We start from the raw sequence: 15,577 nt of genomic DNA on the forward strand, positions 1-15,577 counted from the left end.
ATGTTAGCTACGTTGATGGAGACCCAAATATGGCAGCTGCCTGCCTTTGTACACTGGGAGGGGACAGGACTTGACAAAGCAACAATGGCTTCTCTCAGCACTTCTCTGGAAGGAAGCTGCCCCTCTAGCTCTTACCCTGAAGCCAGACAATTCAGTTCCTCCCTGTAAGTCCCTGGCACCTTTTGAGCTGCTGCCCCAGCACTGGAGCTCAGAGTGAGTGAGTTTGTCAGTAAGTCTATTCATGTGGTCTCCAGCTGTCCTCTCACTCAGCCACAATCTCTGCTGCTTTTCAAAGCCATAAATTGTAGGGACATCTCCTCTTGGCACTGGAACTTTGGGCTGGGGAGCCCTGTATGGGCTTGGAATCCTTGCTCTTCAGGGGGGACCACCACAGCCAAGATATCCCTCCCAATTTTTAACTGTCACACGTGGATGTGTGACCAGCCTGTTCTATATTTCTGGCCCTTCTACCAGTCTTGAGGTGGCTTCTTTTTCATATCATTAGTTATAAGACTTCTGTTCAGTTAGACTTCAGGCAGTTTTCCATGATGGTTGTTCTGTAGTTTAGTTGTAATTTTGCTGTAGTCATGAGAGGAGGCAAGCACGGTGTTTACCTACTCTGTCATCTTGACTGGAAGCCTCCATTATCCATTATTCTTTTAAGAGGTTGATATCTGGATTGCAATCTCCTTATTCAGCCTAAACTCTGATATAATCCTGTGATTTCGGTGGCCATACAGATGACCTATCCAATACCTGGTCTCTCAGTTTTTCCCACTGTCCTCTCCACTGTTGTGTCCATTTCATTTCAGCCATTAATTCTCACAATCACATCTTGGACCTATCACCATGCATACTTGCTCCACCTACAAAGATAACTAATTCAAACCTACAAACACATTTTCTTCTAGTTGGTTTGTGCATCTACACCTATCTCACCATCCCATCTCGATTAGTCCCACTTCTCTACTTTCTTCTATTCTTGCTAATACCCCCAATTTTTTGGTTCATTGTTTTTGTTTGTTTGTTTGTTTTTTCAACCAATCTAAAGAGAATCCAACTGTGGTGGATTCCAACTATTTACTTTTTAATGCCCAGACCCATACCCAAGGACTGCTGGAAAAAGTCACAGTGCAAATTATTTTTCCTAGACTTTCATACCATACCCAAATAAATGTTCAACACTGACCAAAAATCCAAATACCTTTACCTAATGTACTAATTTCCCTCTATCCATAGAAGCTATTTCAAACCTTCTCCAATCTCTTTTTTCAGAAGCCTCGTCCCTTACCTGAAGATGACTTTGTTTCCCATTTTAGAGAAGATATAGAAGATGGCATCTCTTTCAGTATATGCACTCACCCTATTTTCTCTCTTTTCTGTTCCAGTAAAAACCAACCAACCAACCAACCAACCAACCAACCAACCAACCAAATAAACAAGCAAACAAACTGTCCTTTTTTCCATTTCAGTATCATCCTACCACTAGTGTTATAGATGTCATTGGCCCCATCTTCTCAGAAACTTAATTTATTTACTTTACCTTATTTATGGTGTATTTAACTACTTTGTTTCAACTGTATCCTGCCCAATGGCTTTGAAGCATAATCAAGTGTCTTGCATTAATTAAAACCCCCACCCCCACTCCCACCCCCACATCCCCACCTCCACACCAATGAAAACCCCATTTGAGCACTCATATCCTTCACATTACTACTGACAAATTTCTTAGAAGTTGTGTCAACATTTGCTGTCTTCATTTCTTTTACTCCTATTCATGCCTCTTTTACCTCATCTGAATTCCAAATCTATAATCTACAAAAACAGCTCTTGAGGTGATCAATAAATTACACATTTTTAAGTACAACCCAATACAATTTTATCCACTCAGAACATCAGAATCAATGGCTACACCTTTTATGAAATACTATTATCATTCTAGGTTTTTGTGATCTAAACCTCTCCTGATTTTACTCTTGTCTCTTTAGTTACTGTTGTGTACTCTTTAAACATTCATTTTTCACCATCCATCACCATAGACTCTGTTGAAGGGCCACACTGATTTTCTCACTTAATTTTTCACTCCCTAGATAATTCCTTTCACTCCCAGAACTTCAGTTAGGACCCACAGTCATATGGCTCACCAATTTGTATCCTCAGCATAAACCTCTCTCCTAGATCAGGAATTGTACATCTAGCTGTTCACCTGACATCTCCTGTATGTTTCAACTTCATGTCTAACTCAACATGCATAAAGTCAAATTCAAAATAATCCCTGCATGATCTGATGATCTCTAGTGTTTCCTAATACAGTGATTAATTCCTCCATTTTTTTCTGTTCCACATATTTGAAACCAAAGCATCATCATCGACACGCTTTTTATTCCTCACTCCACATATGCAATCTGCCACTAAATTCTGTTGGTTGAATTTCTTAAACATGTTTACAATCTGAACATTCCTCTCCATCTACCTCACTGCCATTTTTCTCAATCTTACAGGTATCTTTCACTTAATTTCTGCCTTTGTCCTCTAACTGATCTACACTATCACCTGCGTTCTCCTCCAATCTATTCTCTATACCGTAGCCACAATAAACTTTTTAAAATTCAAAATAAAACACAAATAAATAAAAACTACTTTTCAATTAGTTTCCATAGTTTTTAGGACAAAAATAAAACTTAAGCAGCTTAATCAATTTCTCTAGACTCATCTTAACTGCTTCCCTTTTATAAAAACCTTAATACCTTTTATAATTCCCCACAGTCACAGTATCGTCCTCCTAGCACTGAGTGTTTGCACATTCTATTCTCTTTAAAGCTTGTTCCCCACTTTCACCTGGTTTATGCCTGCTCAATCATCACTTCTCCAGGAAACCGCTCTTGATTTTTCTATTATGCCCTCTCTTATTGAAGAGATTTCCACTTCTCACTGCTGGCAATTTGACATTTGTTTGCTTATTTGATTAATGTCTGTCTCCTCCCATTGGACTTCCTGATACCTGGGGGCAGAGTCATGTCTGTATTGCATACCACAGTATCCCTCATGCCTAGCACTATCAACACTTAAAAATATTTGGATAAAGACTAAATATAATAATGTAAGAAGAGCCAGCATTTAAGTTTAAGAACATACTATGCTATAAAAACAGATATATCGATCAGTGGAAGAGAATAGTAAACCCAGAAATAAACCCACACATCTATGATCAATTAATTTATGACAATGGAGCCAAGAATACTCAATGTGGAAAAGACAGCTTTTTTTCAATCAATGGTGTTGGGAAACCTGAATAGTAAAAGAATGAAACTGAAACCCACACAAAAATCAACACAAGATGGATTAAAAACTTGAACATAAGATCGAAAACCATAAAACTCCTAGATGAAAATATAGGAATAAAAATTGGTTTTGGCAATGATTTTTTTTTTTTTTTGATTTGACACCAAAAGCAAAGGTAACAAAAAGAAAAATCAACAAGTGGGACTACATCAAACTATAAAACTTCTGCACAGCAAAGAAAATCATCAACAAAATGAGAGGCAACCTATTAAATGGGAGAAAATATTTGCAAATCATATATCTGATAGGGGGTTAATATTCAAAATATATAAAGAACTCATATAATTCAATAACAAAACAGCAAACAATCTGATTTAAAAATGTGCAAAGGAACTGAATAGATTTAGTTCAAAGAAGACATACAAATGGCCAACAAATATATGAAAAGATGCTCAACATCACTAATTATCATGGAAATGCAAATCAAAACCACAATGAGATATCACCTCATACTTGTTAGAATGGCTAGTATAAAAAAGACAAGAGATAACATGCATTGGTGAGGATGTGGAGAAAATGCAGCACTTGTGCACTGTTATGGGAATATAAATTAGTACAGCTGCTATGGAAAAACAGCATGGAAGTTTCTCAAAAATTTAAAAACAGAACTACCATATGATCCAGGAATTCCATGTCTGGATATATATCTGAAGGAAATTAAATTACTATCTCAAAAATATCTGCATCCCCATATTCATTGCAGCATTATTTATAATAGCCAAGATATGGAAACAACCTAAGTTTCCATCAATGAATAAATGGATAAAGAAAATGTCCTAATATTCAATGAAAGATTTTTCAGCCATAAAAAAGGAAATCCTGCCATTGAAGACAGCATGGATAGACCTTGAAGGCATTATGCTAAGTGAAATAAGTAAGATACAAAAAGACAAATACTGTATGATCTCACCTATATGCGGAATCTAAAAACACAAAATAAAACTGAACTCATAGATACAAAGGACAGATTGGCGGTTGCCAGAGATAGGAGCTGGGAGGTTGGGAAAATGGGTAAAGGTAGCCAAAAGGTACAAACTTACAGTTATAAGATAAATAATTCTGGGGATCTAATGTACAGCATGGTGACTAAAGGTGAAAGTCCCCTAAGGCTTTTGTTGTAATCTGGGAAATTAAAGCCACATTGTACTCTTATAATTAATCTTAATAACTACAAATTTTAAAACGCATCTAAACCTTACAATCTGAAGCACTGTGGAATCCAGTAGCATTCAAATTAAGGAAACCTCGATTACAATAACCCAAGACTTAATTCAGAGAACTTTCTTGCAATAACTCAAAAGCTCGTAACCTAACTGGAAACACTGTCAAGTGAAAAATGAATAAGAAGCAAACACCAAACTGTTTATTATATTTCTACCCTCATCCACAGCCTCGGAGCACTAACTCACACACAGAAACAAAATATTATGAAATGAGGAAAGAACTCTTCAGATAGGCCCCCAGAGAACAGGGGAGAGGATTTAGACAGACGCTGTAGAGTGAGCAGACATGGGAGGAGAATAAATCAAATGATGACAGAAAGGAAACAGGAAGTGGTCCCAACTGCCTCTGGTTTCTCAGCATTTTCATATTTAGATTCTTATATGCCACTTCAATTTGCATTTTTATATATATCATAAATATTTGCACTTTATGTATCTTTTGCTTACACAACTAGCTTGTAAACTTGAAGATCTCACAAGGATGTAAGAGGGAAATGGCACAAGTAAGAAGTGAGAAAAGAAAAAAAGAATAAAGGAGAAAAAGATGTGTCATTGTATGGGGACTTGACAGGGCTTTTGAAGGGCAACTGACTCATCTGAGTGAAGTATCTACCCTTTAGCTCTATGCCAGGCTTTACATTTTTGGTCACTCCGTGGTGAAGGATTTTTGTCCAATTCTTTCTTGCTCTTTTCTATTTTGCTCCCTTTTGTACCCAAATAGGCGATACCAGAATCATTTCCGTAACACTAAGGCTATTGCTTTTCATCTGCTGCAACTAAGGAGAAGCAATGCTATAATCAGAAGACTGGGAATTTTCCAACCACACAGGATACAAACATGGCTTCTGTCTCTCCATTGATTTGCAATTTTTAGTGGCTACAACATGGGACTTTTGGGTTGCCTTTTATTTTAAGAAACACACTTTCCTTAAAGGCAAAGCCACTTTTTTTTTTTTTTTTTTTTTTGATAACATACTACCTCTTCTCTACTGCTGTCTTTATGTTGAAGACATACCCTAATTCACATAGGATATGTATCTTATTTCCTATAGGGTACATTAACCCATGTTGCCAGTTCTCGACAGAGTAAACGTTAGGTCCTCAGATATGTCATAGTATAGTTTACACATCTAGGCAGAAGATACAAAATCTGTCTAAAGTCAAGGTCAATATGTACTTGTGCTTTGTATGGCAAATGTCTTGGGTTCCAAATTAGGCAACTATAGAAAGAGAGGGAGGAGGACTCATTTTCAATAAGAAGTGAGAAACAGAATTCACTCATTACTATATTACTATTTTTAATGAAAACTACCATTTACCAAACTCTTATCCTTTGGCAGCAACTATGCTAAGTGCTTCATACAAGTTATCTCATTTAATCATCAAAATAATGGTATATATGGAGGTACTATATTATCTATATTTTTATATTTGTTATATAAGAATACAAAAGCTTAGAGACTTAAAATAACTTGGCAAAGATTTTACATATATATATATATATATGATGACAAAGCCAACATTCAAAGCCAACATTCAAATCTGGGCTACTACTCCAAAGTTGTGTAGCTAAACATTGTTTTATACAGCTCTCCTTGTTTTCCTTCATTCAACCCCATCCTACTCTATCCCCAACTAAACTCAAGTTTTGTTTTGTTTTGTTTTTGTTTTTGTTTTCCTAGAAAACAGCAATGGGACTAGGGCATTGTAAGGTGGTTGTGGAGGAGTTCCTGTTCTATGGGTGGACTGTTCCAATACCATGGTCTTATCGCTTGATAAGAAATGGAGAGGAGACCACCAAATTCAATAACCTAGAAGAAATGGACATATTCTTAGAAACATATAGCCTTCCTAGGCTGAATCACAAAGAACTGGAAAATCAAAATGGACTGATCAACAGTAAGGAAAATGACTCAAGGAAATTGAGTCATCTGAAACTTTCCCAAAAGCAAAAATCCAGGACCAGATGGCTTCATGAGTGAATTCTACCAAATATTCAAAGATGATTTAATACCTGTCCTCCTCAAACTCTTCCATAACATTGAAGAACAGATAATACTCCCTAACTCATTTTATGAGGCCAACATTACCCTGATACCAAAACCTGGTAAAGATAACACAAAACAAGAAAATTACAGAACAATATCTCTGATGAATACAGATCCAAAAATCCTAAAAAGATTCTAGCAAATCAAATGCAACAATGCATTAAAAAAATTATACATCCCGACCAAGTGGGGCTCATCCCAGGGGCATAAGGATGGCTCAACATATGCAAATCCATCAATATGATACACCACATATACAAAATAAAGGACAAAAATCATATGATCATATCAATAGATGCAGAAAAAGCTTTTGACAAGACACAACATCCATTTGTGATTAAAACGCTTAATAAAATGGGTATAGAAGGAAAATACCTTAACATAATAAAGGCCATATATGACAAACTCTCAGCTAATATTATAATTAATGGTGAAAAACTGAAGCCCTTTGCTCTACATTCAGGAGCATAGCAGGGCTGTCCCCTATCACCTCTGCTCTTCAACATAGTATTGGAAGTCCTTGCCAGAGCAATCAGGCAAGAGAAAGGAATAAAAGTCATCCAAATAGAGAATAAAGAAGTTAAATTGTCACTTTTTGCAGATGACATGATGGTATATGTAGAAAACCCTAAAGACTCCACCAAAAAGCTATTAGAAACAATAAACGAATACCATAAAGTTGCTGGATACAAAATCAATGTACAAAAATCTATTGCATTCCTATATACTAACAATGAAACCTCAGAAAAACAAATAATAAAAAACAACAACTACTTTTGCAATTGCAACAAAAAGAATAAAATACCTAGGAATAAACTTAACCAAGGATGGGAAAGACCTATACACTAAAAACTGTAAGACATTTTTAAAAGAAATTGAAGAAGACACAAAGAAATGGAAAAGACATTCCGTGCTTATGGATTGGAAGAATCAACATAGTTAAAATGGCCATATTACCCAAAGCAATATACAGATTTAATGCATCCCCATCAAAATCCCTACGACTTTTTTTTTTTTTAAAGAAATAGAACAAAAGTCATCAGATTTGTATGGAACCACAAAACACCACGACTAGCCAAAGCAATCCTAAGAAAAAAGAGCAATGCTGGAGGTATCACACTCCCCAACTTCAGCTTGTACTACAGAGCAACAATATTAAAAACAGTATCTTATTGGCAGAAAAACAGATACATAGACGAATGGAATAGAATCGAGAACCCAGTAATAAACCCATATAAATATGGACAGATAATTTTCGACAAAGAAGCCAAAACATACAATGGAGAAAAGACAGCCTCTTCAATAAATGGTGCTGGGAGAATTGGATAGCCACATGCAAAGAATGAAATTAGACTGCTATCTGTCACCGTGTACCAAAATTAACTCAAAATGGATCAAAGACTTAAGCATAAGACCTGACACAATAAAACGCATAGAAGAAAACATAGGTACTAAACTTATGGTCCTTGGGTTCAAAGAGGATTTTATGAATTTGACTTCAAAGGCAAGGGAAGTAAAAGCTAAAATAAATGAATGGGACTATATCAAACTAAAAGGCTTCTGCACAGCAAGAGAAACCATTGACAAAATAAAGAGGCAACCAACCAAATGAGAGAAGATTTTTGCACACAAAGCCTCCGATAAGGGACTAATATCCAAAATATATAAGAAACTCATACAGCTCAACAACAAAAAAAAAACAAATAATCCAATTAAAAAATGGGCAGAGGACCTGAATAGACATTTCTCCAAAGAGGACATACAGATGGCCAATAGACTTATAAAAAGATGCTCAACATCACTAATCATCAGAGAAATGCAAATAAAAACCACAATGAGATATCACCTCATACCAGTAAGAGTGGCTGTCATCAAGGAGACAAACAAGTGTTGGAGAGGCTGTGGAAAAAAAGGAACCCTCATATACAGTGGGAATGCAGATTGGTGCAACTGCTATGGAAGGCAGAGTGGACATGCCTCAAAAAATTAAAAATAGTATTACCAAATGACCCAAATCCCTCTCCTGGGTATCTACCCAAAAAATCTGAAAACATTCATCCGTAAAGATATATGTTGTCCGATGTTCACTGCAGCTTTATTTATGGTGGCCAAGACATGGAAACAACCAAAGTGTCCTTTGATAGATGATTGGATAAAGAAATTGTGGTATATATACACAATGGAATACTATTGTGCCATAAGAAAAGATGAAATAGTGCCATTTGCGACAACATGGATGGATCTTGAGACTATAATGCTAAGTGAAATAAGTCAGACAGAAAAAGTCGAGAACCATATGATTTCACTGATATGTGGTATATAAAACTGAAAACAACAAAGGAACAAGAGAAACAAATGAAGAAACAAAAACTCATAGACACAGACAATAGTTTAGTGGTTACTAGAAGGTCAGGGTGGGAGGAGGGTGGTAGATGAGGGTTAAAGGGATCAAATATATGGTGATGGAAGGAGAACTGACTCTGGGTGGTGAACACACAATGCAGTATATATATATATGATGTATTACAGAATGGTACACCTGAAATCTATGTGACTTCACTAACACTTGTCACCCCAGTAAACGTTAATTAAAAAAAGAAAAAGAAACGGAGAGAAGGTAATAAATCCAGACCTGCTTGCCCTGGGCAGCTCTATGATTAGCATAGCCTTCACTCTATTCCCTATGTATTTTCCATTTGTTGACTTGTGTTTTCATTCTTTTTCATTACTAGAAATGGAAATCATTTTTCTTAGGACCAAGTAATTTAGGGTAAGCATTATTATCATCATTTTCTGGATGGGCTCAGAGAATTGACATGACAGACCCCAGGTGAAATTCATTTCTACCCAGAAAGGAGCTAGAACTTACACCTAGGATTCCTCCCTCCAAATGTGTTTGTCCCAAGCATGTTTGTGTGAATGCAGCATGTCCAGTGGCCTCTTTGGGACCCTTACCTATCCTATACTAAATATATGTATAGCCACTTTCATAAATCCCCCACAAACATGCTGTACTTCTTTTGCCTCCTGTTTCAAAAATGGTACCACCATTCAGGTGTATGTATGAGACACCTGAATATCAATTTCAATTTTTCTCTCTCTATCACTCATACTATAATTGTCTTATATCAATTCTATTACTCAGTCATATCTGTTTTATGCCCAATGAATAAAATTTATCATTTTCTTTCTATTAATATATCTACCCAAACAACACTCTGTCTCCTCTCGGTACTGGGATTTCTCCACCCTTTGTTTCCCTTGTCCACCTTCACTTCATTCTCATGAAGTCAGAATGATCATTTGTAACACAAATATTATCAGGCTATGAATGTCATGCCATCATTTTATTGAAAATACTTCTGGGCCAGCCCGGTGGCTCAGGTGGTTAGAGCTCCGTACTCCTAATTCCGAAGGCTGCCAGTTCGATTCCCCATGGGCCAGTGGGCTCTCAACCACAAGGTTGCCGGTTCAACTCCTTGAGTCCCGCAAGGGATGGTGGGCTCCGCCCCCTGCAACTAAGATTGAACACAGCACCTTAAGCTGAGCTGCCGCTGAGCTCCCAGATGGCTCAGTTGGTTGGAGTGCGTCCTCTCAACCACAAGGTTGCTGGCTGTGCCCCCTGCAACTAGCAACGGCAACTGGACCTGGAGCTGAGCTGCACCCTCCACAACTAAGACTGAAAGGACAACAACTTGAAGCTGAATGGCACCCTCCACAACTAAGATTGAAAGGACAACAACTTGGAAAAAAAAAGGCCTAGAAGTACACACTGTTCCCCAATAAAGTCCTGTTAAAAAAAAAAAAAAAAAAAGAAAATACTTCAATGTCTTCCCATGGTGTTTAGATAAAAATCAAAACCTCCAACATGGCTGAGAAGGTCTTGCATGATCTGCTCCTTATCATATCTCCCACTTCATCTCTTAATCTCTGCACCACATTCCTGCTGGCATTTTTCCATTGCCTCAAACACCACAAAGCTCTTCACACAAGCTGCTGCCTCTGTCTGGATCACTCATGAAACTTCCACTTCTAAATTCTTCAGACCTCATCTCAGGTATTACTTTCTCAGACACTTTCCCTGGCCTCTATTATATGCTCTCTCACAAGACCATTACAACTCTTATCACTTATCACTGTTGCAATTTTACATTTATTGGTGGAATTATTTGATCAATTTCTGCCTCCCTTACCAAGCAACAGCTCTTTCTGTTCAACCTTGTGTACTTAGTATCATGCTGAGCACATGGTTGGCACATAATACATATTTGTTATGCTTACCGTTTGTCTGAATGAGAAGGTTGTAGATTTTAGTCTGAATGCCCTCTGGAAACAAAGTAAAGCTGCACTCATACTTCCCACTGAGTGAGGGCGACATGTTTCTTAAGTGCAGAGTCCATCTTGACACATTCCCAGGAGTTTCTGTGAAAGCCACATGTGACGTACAGGGAACCCCATTGGCACAATAGAAGCCATGCTGGGGATGATAAAGGGCAATGAGGTCCACCTTTTGGGTGATCTTGGACCATTGCATTTGTACCAAGGAGCCCTTCTTCTGTGTTTGGCAGGTCAGGTTGACATCAGAGCCAGGTAAAGCATAAATGTCCTCTCCTGCACTGAATGCTTCTTCCCATACTCCTGAAAAAGGAAGAACATGAGCCATCAGCATGCATGATTCACATGGAATGACTCTTAATTATAAACCTCGGTCACTGTGGTGAGGTGAGGGAGCAACTGAAGACTTTTCTCTGTGGCTGCCTTAGGCATTGGAGAGAGCTTGTGTTTGATACAGAGAAACAGGAGACTCAACACATATGAGGAGGCATTTACTTAAGTACACTAGAGGAACTTACTGACTTCTGAATATTTATTTCTTTGTCAGTTGGTCTATCCAAAAAATAATTTAAGATCTCTGACAACCTGTGAACAAAATTAAGACTATTTAAAATTGAAACTCACCAGCAAACTTACTATGGCAACTATTCTTACATTTAATACAATTGGTTTTTTTCGTTATGAATCAACAGCTGCATATAATACTCAAGTGGTATTGTCTAAAACTGCAAAAATATTTATAAACTGTGTATAGCGGTTTCTAAAAATACATGTTTACAAGAAGCTTTTACATATGTTGTCTTATTTAATCCTTCTCACATACTAAAGAGCGATGTTAACACTGTCAAGGAGGAAACTGAGGCACAGATTAAGTGATTTGATCGAAGTCACACTTCAGTAAAAGAACATGAATTTGGCTGTTTACAGTCTGTGCTCTTTCTATAACCTCATAACTTCCAAACTGCTTCCCAATTTGGTTGAGAAGGGTAAGAAATTTGATATTCAATATATGAGGATTGAAAGGGCATTCATCTCCATGTATTTAGGGTTCATGAAGGGAGGAGGGGAGAAAATACCTCATGTAAAGATTCCACTAAAGATAAACCATTGGTCAGCATCATCTGTAATCAGTGCTTTGATTTATAAAAGGAGATTCTCTCCCATTAGCTCTCCGACCAAATGATACAGGCACTTAAACTATGCCAAGCATTGAGTCTTTGACATACCTTCAGTAGTGTAGGCCTCTGTTTTAGAATTGACATGGAATACTTTTACAGGACTGATACATTATTGGGACAAGTTCCACAGAAGCTCACAAAGGGAAAAGATAAAAAGATGACAAACAACTGAGAAGAAACAAGGCTCTCAAAGGTACTTGACAAACAGGAATTATTACACTTTTATGGATGCAAAAGTTTGGGTAGGCAGAGTTTAGAACAGTTCAACGTTGCTCCCTGCGAGCTCTGCTTTGCCTGATAATACACCTCTGATCCTATCTACAGCATTATATTCCAAAGTCTCCTTTGATTTAGAAATTCTCCTTAAATTCTTAGCCGCTATATCTGAAAAGCACAGTTAATTCTTAAGACACTCAGGGTTACTATAATGCCCTCATGCTGTGGGATACAAAACTAATCTTTCTTTCTGTTATTTTTAAATAGGCCTTTTAGGCACTGGATCCCACTGTCTTAAGGACCGCTGTTTGTCTCCCAGTCCTACACCTACATATGCCTCATTAAAATTCAATGTATGTTCAACTCCCAAAGACATTAGTATTAGGAAGAGAAATGCTTATTATATCCAAAAGGAAAAAAAAAAAAAGGATACTTGAAAGAGAGAAAAAATTGAGCAAGGATCTCTGAGCACTGATGGCTTTGTGATTTATTTATTTTTTTGTTAGTATTCCAGAGTTGTTTTGGCTATCATTTGGAGAGCATTTCATTTCCAAGAAGCAAAATTTCCCAATTACTCGAGATTTTCTTAAGAAGGAAATGGGTGAAAATGTCTCTGAGCAGTGGCACAAACCACCCATTCCCTTTTTGGTTTTAGTGTTCATTAGTAATCATTTCTAGACTCTAACAGCCCTCCCATAGCTGCCACTTAAATACATAACTGAAAATCTTAGTAACAATATGCCTTTGGTGCTCAATTTCAGCAGCAGTTACAGGTATTTTAAATGAACAGAGGCCCCACTTGCCCCCTAAAGCAGCCGATTTGACAAGAAAGGACAACTGGAAGACTTACCCCTGACAAAATGTATCTGGATGATGGAATAGACAGCACAGTATGTCCATTTTTTCTCCATCATCTCCTGAAGGCCTTACACCAGCATTTCCATCATGATCACTGAAGTCAATTGATGGCTTTAACTAGCAAACTCCAGCCACCCTGTTCGTGCTAAAGAACTCTGATTATACCACATGCCTGGGTCTGTTTATCACTTGGCCAGACCCCAGGAAATGAAACGTAGACAGGAAAGTAATGTGGTTCAGAGCTCAGTACAACCTTCAACAGAACAATGTTGAAATTGTTCTCTGAAATCTTGTGTATCACCTTTGTTCAAAAACTTTTCAGCATCGAAAGATTCTCTCTTTCAGGATCTTTGTGTCAGTCAAGCTGCTTCTAAACTCCAAGCAAAGGAAATCATGCAGAGCAGTTCATAATGTGCTTTTTATACATTTCTTTTCAAGAGCACAAAGTCATTTAACAAATGTGAGCTTAGTGTCTTTCATAATAGTTTTTCTATTCAATTTTAAAATGTTTTCTTTCCAGAATTGCTCCAGGGTGAAAGAACAAAGAATTAACACAATTTAATTTTAATAAAATCTGAAAACTAACAGAGGGGAGAATCAGCTAACAGACCAAATTTTATTGTCTCCCCTTTTGCAGGGAGACCTGCTTTTCCTTGGGGTGGAGACGTGAGGGCTCCTTTTCAACCCCCACCCCCTTCCCGCCTGGGATAGGCTGGAAGTCAGGCAGGGAAGTCTCCCACCCTGTTGGCTGGAGGTCTTTTTGGCTGATGGCAGATGAGCTTCTGCTTCAGCCAAAAACCATATCGAGCAAGGCTGAAACAATCAGAATCCAAAGGCAGAGAATCTCCCACCGCAGCTAGCTCCCAAGCCTGTTACATCCACCCAGTACTGCATTAACAGAGGAAGTGACTCCTGAGACATGATGACTATCACCTGCCAGAGACGACTGCATTGGCTTTCCAGTTTGGGATAAAATAGACCGTCTTCACCTCGCAACCTTAAGAAAACAAATGTTAGTTGGAGGACTACATCGTAAGTTTAATAAACAAAGAATAAAAATTTGGAAATATATGCATCTACATACAACCATATGAACAACTGGTGAAATATTCTGTGACCTTAATCTCGCTATTACGATTTAGCAGCACCTGGCAAACCTGAAGGCTTTGAGAAGGCTGAGCTCTGTTCCTGAGATGATTATTCTTTTGAGGTCAAGGGGAGATAATTTTCACCAGGTTGTCTTCATGTGTTATGTCATCATGTATCATGACATCATGTTATGTCACCAAGTATATACTGATCTGTCCTATGCAAGGAGTTGGGGGGACTATGAAGGATGCTAAGATAAAAGGCACCACCCCTGTCATTGAGTAGATTAGAATGTAGCGGGGAGAAGAGAGATTTGCATATGGTGAAACAGGGTTAACTGTCTTCCTGGATGTCCAGACTACCCAGTACACTACCACTGCAAATATCATGACAACTGTCAGACTTGCTCATTACTACTCAGTTAATGATGTTTCCTGCCAGAAGATGGAGTTACCTATTTGCTTGTCCAGGGCTCCCCAAACATTTATTCCCACCCACACCTCCATCTCCCCACTAAGTCTCAGATCACTGGAGGTGTTGGGTCAGGTGGGAATGATAGGGGTATTGCAGAGAGGGCGGAGGAGGTCAAAGTCTTTGATTGAAAGGCGGGAGACGTCACTTCTATTGATGCGTTCATCTCTTTCCTGTTCCTCCTAGAAATTCCAGTGATGGAGTATAGAGCCAAAAACAATTCAAGAGACACACATACTGGGAAGAGGCTGACCTGTAGGTTGGTGTCACGTTACAAGCCTGGGGAAGACATTTAGTGAGCTCACTCCACTTCTCGCAGTAAGAGGAATTTACCTAAGTGGAAACGAATCAAAATCTACATTTGTTGAATTCTCTAAGAACAACACCCTGCCCTCTTGACCCATTTAGAGGTCTCCTATCTCTTATTGCTTTAAAGTGAAGCAACTCTCAAAAATAAATAAATAAATAAATAAATAAATAAATAAATACCTCAAATTCAGAAAAAAAATGAAATTGTCATTTATTTTCCAGAGCTAGAGATTCACTTTTAATGGAATCCTTGCCTCTCACTGGGGTTGGGCTGCCCAAGGCACCCGTTCAGTGGCTGCTGGGCAAACCGGCCCTCTCTGGGTGTTATTCAGGGCCTAGTTCATGGTTCTTATATCTAGCAACCTCTGAGGCCTGGAGTTATCAGATTAGACTAGTTTTCCTTTGGGACCCATACAGGCTCTCAGAGAGCAATAATTTCAGATACGCACAGAGTATTAATTGAACTCTCCTGTAGCTGCAAGACCCAGGCGACAACCCCTCCATGGCT

General features: G+C 38.1%; 1 protein-coding gene across 2 annotated transcripts in view; it reads right to left on the reverse strand.

Annotated features, from left to right (window-relative positions):
* CD96 (CD96 molecule) overlaps positions 1-13,375 on the reverse strand; it is a 90,189-nt gene extending 76,814 nt beyond the window's left edge. Inside the window, exons 1-2 of one of the 2 annotated variants that reach the window (XM_019715190.2) lie at positions 13,193-13,366; positions 10,895-11,251 (exon numbers count right to left, since the gene is read on the reverse strand). In XM_019715190.2, the coding sequence (XP_019570749.2) occupies positions 10,895-11,251; positions 13,193-13,256 (421 nt within the window). In that variant the 5' untranslated portion in view covers positions 13,257-13,366. Of the gene's footprint in view, positions 1-10,894; positions 11,252-13,192 lie in introns of both variants that reach the window. The other variant, XM_074332170.1, reaches the window with a different exon arrangement.
* Positions 13,376-15,577: the final 2,202 nt, after the last annotated feature.

Source organism: Rhinolophus sinicus, linkage group LG01, assembly GCF_036562045.2.
Source record: "Rhinolophus sinicus isolate RSC01 linkage group LG01, ASM3656204v1, whole genome shotgun sequence".
Lineage (NCBI taxonomy): Eukaryota > Metazoa > Chordata > Mammalia > Chiroptera > Rhinolophidae > Rhinolophus > Rhinolophus sinicus.